The sequence below is a fragment of the Benincasa hispida genome, chromosome 9 (genome assembly GCF_027475165.1).
Source record: "Benincasa hispida cultivar pf3 chromosome 9, pf3_genome.v1.1, whole genome shotgun sequence".
NCBI lineage: Eukaryota > Viridiplantae > Streptophyta > Magnoliopsida > Cucurbitales > Cucurbitaceae > Benincasa > Benincasa hispida.
This window is the reverse complement of record NC_143486.1, coordinates 19,182,051-19,193,041: the sequence shown is the minus strand read 5'-3', so window position 1 is coordinate 19,193,041 and position 10,991 is coordinate 19,182,051. Positions and strand designations below refer to the sequence as shown.

Below are 10,991 nucleotides of genomic sequence, written 5' to 3'. Positions count from 1 at the left end.
ACCTTACCACTTGAAAAAGTTTTGTTTTGATTATTAAAATTTAGACAACTTTAACATTGATTATTAAAATTTAGACAACTTTAACAGTTCTAACCATAACGTCTCATCACTTTTATTCCATCTTATAGTTGGTAATTATTAACATTTATACAAATAATGTTTATCTCCCAACTTGATTAAAATCCATTGAGCTAAATATTTCATCTACCATTAAAATGATGATTAATTTTAATTATTCTAATCCTAGATTATTATAGCTAAGTTATAATAATTTGTATTTGAGATGTAGATTATTTTAATTTAAGTTATAATAACATGTGTTTGAAATGTGAACCATTTTAGTTTAAAAAGAAAATAGTAAACACTATAACTAAGAATAAAAAAATAATGAATGTAACATAATAAAAACTATAGTAAATAGTAAATAGTATATACTAATATATGTTGTAGTAAATATGAATTTTAAAATAGTATCGACAGTAGTTAATTGAAGAATATAAAATAATATTTAATATAACAAGAAATAATCATTATAATCTTACTCTTAGATTTCACATATGGAAAACAAAATAAGTTCTAGAAAGTTATAGGAGTGAATTTGAAGTACTAAATCCGTGTCAACAAAAAACATATAAAGATCAAAAACCCCAAAACCAAACTTCAAGAAACAATTGCCTAACATGAAATGAACTCAGATTGGAAGATGAAACCGTTACCCTCACCTTTGTGGTATTCCAAATATATAAACAATCTAAAATATTTGGTAATCAAAATTAATAGTTTAAAATAAGATGAAAGATCAAAACCACACTTTGAACCAACCAATAAATTTACCCAAAAAAATGTCCATGGAAAGCATCCTTAAAGGTCAGAAATTCAATTCCCCATCCCACAATTATCCTATAAAAATACCAAAAAATGGGGTCTCCCAACATGTTCCCCCAAGTTTCACCAATTCAAAGCCATACCATGTATTATACACTGATATAAGAATCACTTAAATCAGAGGTGAGCAAGAATAAATTGAATCAATGCACTAAAGACAGGAACAATACGAAAAGGGCAGAGTTCAAGGGAGTTCTACTAGATAAATAGTGTAAAATACAATCCTCTTTTCAGTTCTCCACATTGTTGTCTCATCCATAATACACTTGAAATCAAGATTCTTGTATGCTAAGAGAGAGCTAAATTGTATAGGGCGAATGCAAAAAAAATCAAAACTTCACCGGTAAATTAAGCTCCGTGCCAACTCAGAGGATGTCAAAACGCGATAATTGCAAAGAATACAAACGCAATAATTGCAAAGAACACAATCTTCTGTATCCCACTACAATTACTTATATGGTCTTTGATACGACTGCCTTAAATTAAACTGTACAGCCTACCGCATAAATACCTCGTATTGGAAGTTCATCCTCATAGTACGCCTTTGACCCAACAAAAAGAATCAAGTTCCTTTTCTGTAAGATCATTATGGATATATATGTACCTTGTTTTATTTTCAATATAAAAATAATAATAATAAAGTAATTGCTTTAATCGGTCATCAGAGTTTTTGTTTCTCCATAAAGTTGGTTTACCTTCAAAGAATGTTGTAGGAGTAACTACTAGTGATCAACTATGCATCAACTTCCATTTTGTTGCTTTTCAAGATAAAAGTTTAACTGCCCGGTTGCCGCCAGTATAAAACCTGCAAAAGTAGAGATAAAAGTTAATGATCATTTAATTTCAACGGCAAAGATAAATATGTTGTAATCTAAACAGATAACAGAAAAAATATTATTTTCCATCCAGTTCCACTACCCTGAAACACTTACCTTCATATTCATTGGCCATCAAATTAAATCACTTACAATGATAACACTTGGGAGATAAAGCATTGAAAATGCTATGCTATTACTATTAGGTAGATATGTCAATGATGCCGTAGGGATGGTTCTCTTTTACATTGTAAAATGGGAAACAGACAAAACTGGATAAGCTGACAGAGAAGTAATTTTGAAATAAATCTTACCTAGAAAGACAGGCGATGGCCTCCTGGGCCGTGATTTAAATTCTGGATGAAACTGTACACCCACATAGAAGGGATGGCTTGGAAGCTCTAAAATCTGAACAAAATAACATCAAACCTTAAATATTAAGATATACAATTGATTCAGAACAGGAATGGCCTATAGCACACTAAATGACTTGAAATTGCCAATGCAGGAATGACATGAACGCATTCAGACAACTTACCTCCATTCTATTTCCTGTCTCATCCTTCCCAACAAATTTCAGGCCAGCTTCCTCAAAAGCCCCTATGAACTCTGGGTTTACCTGTAACATAATGTATTGTACTTGTGTCAATCCTTTCTCCAAGTATCAAATTTTGCAGCCAAATAAACTTAAAAAACCTACCTCATATCTATGCCGATGCCGTTCATCCACATATTTTGAGTTATGATACCTATCAATCCAAGAGCAATTAAAAAGAGCAGGATAATTGCAACAGAGAAATACTGCCAAGTGCAAAAGATTTAGACTACAGAAAATTAAATGGCATTTATCAGCCATAATTTCTCATGAAATTCATGGACACACCAGTTGGATTATAATGTCCTAGATTTCTAATGACAATATATTACAGGGGTACCACAAGCATCCAATAGAGCTAACTGATCCTACCCATACAGATACTTCCCATATAACTCCAACAAGTAATACCAGGGTAAATTGAACTCATCATTAAGCATTTAAACGTGGTACAAGAAATAAGAAACCACATACATCCTTGAAGTAATACAGTCAGGAGTCTGGAATAGTGTTCTTCGAGATCCTAATCTCATAGTGCTTCCCATATGGGTCTTCGAACCCTACACATGAATGCGAAGGGAAACAAGTCCCAACAGATTACATTTTAGAAGTAACTTAACAGTAAGCAATATACAAAATGTATTTAAGAAATCAGCACCTCAGGCATGAAAATAACAACAGGATTTGGCGTCCCATCATCAAACTCTGTACTGTTTGCCTTTTCCCAACCCAAAACCTAAGAGAAAGCAAACACGAGGATGGGGATTAGCCACAACTGAAATAAAATAAACATGAAATAAAAAACCGAAATTTGGTCATTGGGGAAAAAAACACCTACATTTCTAGCAAACTCAATTACAGATATCTGCATGCCCAAGCAAATCCCAAAGTATGGAACTTTGTTTTCTCTGGCATAATTAGCAGCCAATATCATGCCTTTCACACCGCGATCTCCAAATCCTCCAGGAACCAAGACACACGATGCTTTCTGGAAAAGAAAAAATAGTTTGTTAAGAGAGGATCAGAAAGGCTTAAACCGAAGATGATAACAAGTCCCTCCCCCTTTGTCCATCTCATAAATATACCAACATGAATTATGACTTTCAGGCATTCCATTTTCAAAACCAGAGTTATTGAAAATCAAAAAATGAAGACATCAATTGACACAAATACAGTGTATTAATAAAAAGATAGGGAGCCACCCGTTTCAAACCTTTCTCCAAGTAATTTCAGATATATTTTAATAACCATTCCCTCAACTGAAAAGACAGCTCAAGACATTTGAACGAAGAAAAAAAATCCACACCACCAAAAAAAGATATATCAGTAATCAATATTGACATGTATTCTAGTAAAAAGCCAAATACGTGAGGCAAAACCACTAAAAGTACGTAAAACACAATAATGTCTCAATGGTTAGTATTTAAAAAAACCAGGAAAAGCATACCCTCAGAGTCTCCCATGCAGCAGCATGTGCTTCCGGTGTCTACAAAAGAACAGCATTATTTAAATGGTGAAATTCTTGAATAATAGAGAGCATTTGTGATGCCATGTACAAAAAAGAAATACCGATTTGGAACTTTCGTCCTCAAGATCAGTAGCTGCAATCCAATCTATCGATGGCTTCAAAGAACATGCAATGCATGCATGAAGAAGGGCCTGCAAAATAGATATGGATCATAACAGGTTATACAAAAGCAATACAATTTCATGATTTCTTATTATTTATAGCTAGAAAATTCCAGAACACCCTCATAAATGAAACAATACTCATTTTGCAGTTAAAATCAGCAGGATTGAATAAACGCTTATAGAAACTATGGCATATATATATATATATATAGATAGATAGATATATAGATATATAAGTCGATAAAATTTTGAAAATTTAGACAGTAGCCCACAATCATGCATGTAGAACTAAGAAAAGTTTATTTCTTTCTGAAAGTACAAAAATAGCACCTTCACAACAGAGAGGTATGAATCTGTCAAACCAACGTACTTTCCAACCATCGCAATTTTCACCTAAAACCAAAATATTAATTATCTTAAGAGTTCAAAGAAAACATATACATACACAATATTAGATGAGACATGCATAAACTACAGCCTAAGTTAGACTTACTGAATTTGTGAGATTATCATGAGTTGCAGCCAAATTTGTCCAGTCACGCAAATCAGGAGCTGCAGCAATTCTGGGACTGGATATAAACAGTTATTAGAAAATTTAACTTACATAATCAAGTTACACTTTAGGTCGCTTACACATATCCTAGACAACTATTAACATTTTCTTTTAGAGAATTATTATTTTTTCCCTATGCTACTTAACACAACAATGTCTTTAAAGGGCAAAATATGAAGGCAATAAGTTGCTGATTCCCCTAGATGGAGAGATGCACAACGAGCATCAATAAGTTAAGTGAGGCCAACTTTATAATACATAAGCCTAACTTTGTAGTTATTAAATATAAAACTCAAGCAGCAATCTGTATGTCATAATGGGTAGTTTCTAAAATGTGACCAATTGAATTCTTAGGAAGAATAAACTCCTTGAGTTGATTTGTTCTCTCAAGTCTCAATCTGAATATGTAATGACAGCTTTCTGAAAAAGAGATATGGAATCTACCTGAGCAAGTTGAGTTGTTTAAGAATTGAATGATGAGCATTCTGGTTCTGTGACAAACACAAATCCAAGAAACAGTAAGTGCAATTTCCAACAAGAAGTAACTAAGCCAAAAACAGACAGACACGATCACATAATATAAATACACATATCCACAGATGCATACTATAACTTACATGCATAAATACGTACATGTGTATCTGTGAATGTGAGTGAGTGTGAGCGTGTGCATGCGCCATATCCATAGATGCATATGCACATATCTTACATGCATATATACATACATACGTATGTAAGTGTGGGAGTGTGCAAGTGTGTATGCATGTATATATGGTTAACCCCTACCCTTAGCAAAAGTGGAACGTGCCAGATGTTTGGGACATCATGGACATTGAGAATGTTACCAGCCTGAGAAAAATTCAAAAAGTTATGTGCATAAAATTAGTAATCAATCATGAAAACGTGATTCCATCCAGAAATAAAAAAACTCAATTGACAACTCACTGGAACATGGCAAAACTGTGAAAGCTTTTCCTTCGTATTGTCCAGTATAGGCTACATATAATCCCAAAAAAAAAAAAATTACTACACCTTGAATATCAAAACCATCATAATGAATGTGAAGGCCAAAACTTTAATTATCATTGTATTTTTAAAAAAAAAGTGCAATTGGGGCATGGTCCAACAAAATCATAGTAAACATAAAGAAAATAATTGCCAAATACAACAGGAAACCATGGTACATATAAAAGTATAACTAAACCAGCACATATTGTAGTACAAGAGAGGAAAAAGAGAAGAATCAAGGTTATCATTCTGAACATACTATGTTGGCCAAAGGAAAAAAAAAAGTCATAATCAAATTAACAGTCTGGGCTTGGGTTTTTGTAAGAGCATCCAAAAACCCAAGCCCACAAAAAGGAACCCCGCAAAAGAAAAAAGACTCCAATCAAGAAAAGTAAGACCTAAATGATAATGACAACAAGAATTTTGACACTGACGGCCAAAGAAACGTAGAACCTAACAAGGAACCAAACGTCACTATTGTCCCTCTCCACTCCTCAAAAGGTCCTATTGTCTCTCTCCCCCAAATCCCTCTCAACAATCCACACAACCCAACTTGCCACAAAAAACTACCCCCACCTCCAGATGGAGGATGGAGGAGGGAACTCCTCAATCATCCCATTGCAAGTCCTATGAAGGGCAAACTGAAAGCCAAACACCTCAAAAATATAACAAACTTAGTATTTGTATTTGTTGGTATCAAAATGTACCTGAGCAGATCGACATGCCAGCAGATGTGGAGTTAAGCCTAAAGCTCTAAGTTCTCGAACACTGTGTTGTGTAGGCTTTGTTTTCTGTGTTTTAAGACAGATAGTGAGAACTACATTTATCGTAAATAGAGAGAAAATTTATAACCATCCTAGATATCGAGCATAGAGCATAAACTTAATACAAACTATTTGTAGAATAAAAAAGACAGATTATTACTTGCTCTCCAACGACTCCCAATACTGGTACTAAGCTCACATGGATAAGACAGAAGTTGTCCGGACCTAAGAGTAAAAGTGAAATGATTAAAAGCTATTGTTCGTAAGAGCTTGATCAACAACCAGTACACATAAGAATTGTGGACGACTAGCCTCAAGAGCTAATCTACATAGAGAAAAATCTTACCAACTGAAAAGGACAGTTGTCGCAAAGCTTCAATGAATGGCATTGATTCTATGTCACCTAAAAAAGACAATTAAAATATTATTTCATGGAACAAAACATTCATTATCAAGATACTAATAGGGAAAAGTTTCTGACAAATGTAGCTGTTAGGGTTACCTACAGTCCCTCCTAATTCTATCACGCAAACATCTGCAGGGCCCTCTTGGCCATCCACAGGAATGGTAGCTACTGACTCAATATGATTTTTAATGGCATCCGTGATGTGTGGAACCACCTGAGTTCAATGAAATTATAAAAATAAAATTTAGTCTGGAAAGGTCAAGAGTCACATCTGTGCATGGAAAACTGGCACCATGATGATGAGACATAGGAAGCAACCTGAACTGTCTTCCCAAGGTAATCACCCCTTCGTTCCTTCTCCAGAACAGACTGATAATTGCATAGATAGAATCAATGAGCAAGCTAAAACCTATCATACATAAAAATATGCACTTGAAACGAAAGTGACTCCAATAACCTGATAAATTTTTCCCGTAGTAATATTGTTCTCTCTCGTCAACGTTAAATCAAGGAAACGTTCATAGTTTCCCAAGTCTAAATCAACCTGAAACGATAAATATAAGAACGATCATACCTCAACTAAAACTGAAAGGTGAAATTTATTCAATCAATTTTCCACCATGTCTCAAAGGAAAATACAGTGTCATTTTTGTATGGCTGGAATGGAAGATACCTCACCGCCATCATCAAGAACAAAGACTTCCCCGTGTTCGAAAGGAGACATGGTACCAGCATCCATATTCAAGTACGGATCTGAAAATTCAAACGCAACAAGGCATTAAGAACCAACTGAGTCTCAGACACATGCAAGAAACCGTACCATAATCGTTTTTCATATCAACTATTAAACTGAAACAGACATGCATACCATCACCAGACCACTGAGAAACAATAGGAAAGATAAGAAGAAACTACGCAAAAAAAAAAAGTAGGCAAAAGACTCGTCATCAACACGCCACCGAGAAGAACTAATCATCATAGACTAAAAGAACACAAGCATATGAAAATTTCCCGAAATCCGGAAAAGAACACTGCTGAAAATCAAATAAAGAGAATCCAAAGCATGCACAATAAACCAAACAAGTTTAGAGAGGGGGGAAAACTCATAAAAAGCAACAACATTATACTGTTGGAGGAAGAAAATGCAGCAGGAATCAAAAACAGCAGGCGAAGAACAGAATAACAGAGGATAGGATACATCGTTGTTAAACGAAAACAAGAAGTAGACAGAAGAAGTGAAAAGAAGAGAAGAGAACCGATTTTGATGGAGGTGACCCGTAAACCGCAGGCTTTGAGGACGAGGCCAATACTGCTGGCGGTGACGCCTTTGCCGAGTCCACTGACGACGCCACCGGTGACCAAAACGTACTTCATTGTGAAGAAGAAGAGTTGGCGCTAATGTGTAAGCGGGAAAGGTTGAAGAAGGAGGAAGAAGAAGAAGAAGATGGTGGGAGGTGGTTCGGCTTTGTTTGTTACAAGGTTTTATACTAAACCTAGAAAGAGAGACCGGAGTAAAAAGGGGTTTTGACTCCCAGTCTGGACTGGACTCTCTCTCAAACTAAAAGCCTGCGCCTCACCCAGGGCTATATATATATATAATAGATAGATAGATAGATACTTTTTTAGAAAAATGGCTAAATTATAAAAAAAAAAAAAAAAAAAAAAAAAAAAAAAAATGTTATGAACTTTACATTTTGGGTAAAAAAATGTCTCTAAAATTTCAAAAGTTTCAAAAATACCTTTAATTTTTTAAAAAAAATATTCAAAAAATATCATTGTCGTTAGTTTTGGATGAAAACCATTAAATTATTTCAAAAATACCCTTTAACCTTCAAAAGTTTCAAAAAATAATCTAAAGATTTCCTTTATCAATGGTAGTTGAAAGCTCGACGTGATTGAGCTCACCCTAAGAAATAAGCGGGAGAGAAGCTTTGGCAACTTTTTCTGAGACTGCCTCCATGGGGATTCGTTAAGAATCGAATTAGTGCGCTACCTTCTCCCAAGGCCTTCTCGGTCTTTTTAGACTTCGTTTATTTCTGATTCCACCTAAATAGCTAATGTAGGGTTTCTTTAGCTAATGGCACTACACACTTTTCGTCTGAATAAGTTCTCTTTCGTCTACCGATAGTTCTTACCTACAAAGTGGAAAGTATAGGAAAGAATACAGCAGCACACACCTTGCCATAGATATCTTTCATAAGAATTAACTGACTATCTTGAGAAGTTAAGGGGATAGCCTCACCAAAAGTAAATAAAAACTCATCCTCATAAGATCGCAGAGGAACTTCTTCGTTGAGGTTTGTTGAAAGGTGGAATTCCACCGATATAAAAAATTGAAGACTAGGACATCATAAGGGTCAGGAGATTCTTATGAGTAAAAAATAGCTCTAGCTAGATTCACTCCCTGTGAAATAACTGCTACGCCCTTCGATCCCGAGCGTTTGAACTAATCTGTAACTTAATAAAAGTTTAAAAATACCTCCACCATTAGTATTTAAACAGAAACCGTTAATTCCTCATGAGAAAAATAACGTTAAAAATTAAAAAAAAAAAATGCTTCTACCATTAATATGGTGATCAGTTTGTTTGAAGTTCTCTTAAGTTCGAAAAGAACCAATTTTAAAACAAATTATAATCCTTATTTTCTTCATATAGATACTCTTATATTTCACTTAATTTTCCAATTATTAGCCTAGACCAATTTTCTCTACAACCAAAATTTTAAGTTAAAACATAAAATTCCACAAAATTTTATAAAATTCCCAAAACAAAATCTCCTCTTGAAATATACCAAAACGATAAATAGTCAAAAAAAAAAAAAGTATTTGACTATTAACACACAACTACTATAGTACAATTTTGTTAAAATATGCAAGTCTTAAAATCGTTTGGTGATTTATTTATTATCTTTCTTCTTAATTAGTTTATAAGAAGAAGGGAGGGGAGTGTATTGAGGAAGGGAAGGGAGAAAAATATTGAATTTTTTTTTTAATTTTTTTTAAAGTTTAAAGGTATTTTTGAAACTTTTGAAAGTTTAGAGGTATTTTTGAAACAAAACTTTAACAGTTTCCATATAAAATTATATATATATATATTTAATTCACTTTGGAAGTTTATGGTATTTTTGAAACTCTTAAAATTTAAGGGCATTTTCGGTACAAAGTGCTAAAGTTCATAAGCATTTTTTATAATTTAGCCAAAAAAATCAATTTCAGTGTCTAAGCTTTTGTAAAAGTAACACATTTTTAATTTTATAACAATTTAATCATTGAATTTTACTGTGCAACAACTTATTGTTTGTACTTTAAAATCAAGGATTTAGGGCCCGTTTGGATTGACCTAAAAAACAATATTTTTAAAAAAGTAATCATTTTTTAAAAACTTTATTTCAAGTGTTGCCAAACACTCGAATTTTTTCTAAAATTACTTATTTTTTAAATTAAACACTTGAAAATACATTTCAAATACACTATTAGTCATATTATAGAGATTAGTATTGAGACTTAATAATGAGATTTCTTGCATAAATAAACTAATAAACTAATTCGACACCCAAGAAACTCATAAAACAAAGCTTAAAAATGACAAACAATTTAATTCTTATATCTTACAAGACATCAAACTGAAAATTAAATATAATAATAAATTTAAGAAACTTAAAAATTGAAATTTAATGAAGAAAAACCTCAAATCTCAACACTCTTCCTTGAGGTTTTTCTTCGTCACACTCAACTTTTGGTGTGGAAACATAAATTGCCTATGTGGTAGAGCTTTTGTGAGAATGTTGAAAAATTGTTTGATGATTTCACTTTCTTTCTCTGCTTCTTTCAATAAATAAAATCTTGACTTTGATGTATCTTATTCTCCCATCTTGTACCAAATTGAAGACACTAGCAGCCAAATCAAGTCTTTCTTTTAGATAAGGTAGACCGTGCATCTTCCTTGAAAAATTGTTGCAAAACTTATAGAGGTAAAATTTGAAAAATCATCAACCATATTAGAAGAATGCAAAATTTTCAAAGCTTTGTCGTCCTCGTGTCCAAAGCATTGATGTCACCAAGCATATTGACAGAGTGAGTCACCACATAAAACAAATGCATTTTCGACCATTTTGACCCTTGTAATCTCTCTCCTTGAGGGTCATAAATGACACAAACTCGATCTTTAAAAATCACATAAAACTGATTATGCAACAATGGAGCAATACTAAGCAAGTTTTGAGATAACAATGGAACATATAAAATATTAGATATTTTATGTTCACCTTACTTAGTATGCATGACAACAGTACCTTTGCCTTCAGTTAGTACTGTCTCACCATGTCCGAGAATCA

General features: G+C 33.4%; 1 protein-coding gene across 2 annotated transcripts; it reads right to left on the bottom strand.

Moving 5' to 3' along the window:
- Positions 1 to 1,065: 1,065 nt before the first annotated feature.
- LOC120087202 (uncharacterized) lies at positions 1,066 to 8,226 on the bottom strand. 2 transcript variants are annotated; one of them, XM_039044108.2, is made up of 23 exons: positions 7,915 to 8,226; positions 7,332 to 7,411; positions 7,116 to 7,202; positions 6,977 to 7,027; positions 6,755 to 6,872; positions 6,599 to 6,655; positions 6,413 to 6,477; positions 6,196 to 6,279; positions 5,426 to 5,476; positions 5,267 to 5,329; positions 4,925 to 4,971; positions 4,421 to 4,496; positions 4,258 to 4,320; positions 3,865 to 3,954; positions 3,743 to 3,781; positions 3,134 to 3,283; positions 2,954 to 3,031; positions 2,770 to 2,855; positions 2,401 to 2,449; positions 2,239 to 2,319; positions 2,015 to 2,108; positions 1,581 to 1,690; positions 1,066 to 1,460 (listed from the first exon to the last, which is right to left on the bottom strand). In XM_039044108.2, exons 1-22 carry the CDS (start codon positions 8,030 to 8,032, stop codon positions 1,626 to 1,628), a joined length of 1,692 nt encoding a protein of 563 aa, XP_038900036.1. In that variant the 5' UTR covers positions 8,033 to 8,226; the 3' UTR covers positions 1,066 to 1,460; positions 1,581 to 1,625. The 2 variants fall into 2 exon arrangements, with proteins under 2 accessions (XP_038900036.1, XP_038900037.1); XM_039044109.2 differs by having other exon boundaries at positions 7,337 to 7,411; positions 7,915 to 8,114.
- Between the last annotated feature and the right edge of the window lie 2,765 nt (positions 8,227 to 10,991).

Coding starts and splice junctions, on each gene's coding strand:
- LOC120087202 (XM_039044108.2), bottom strand. CDS start 8,032: ATGAAGTACGTTTTGGTCACCGGTGGCGTCGTCAGTGGACTCGGCAAA. Junction 5,330..5,425: donor CACAGTTTTGCCATGTTCCA/GTGAGTTGTCAA, acceptor AATTTTTCTCAG/GCTGGTAACATTCTCAATGT. Junction 2,856..2,953: donor TTGTTATTTTCATGCCTGAG/GTGCTGATTTCT, acceptor ATTCATGTGTAG/GGTTCGAAGACCCATATGGG.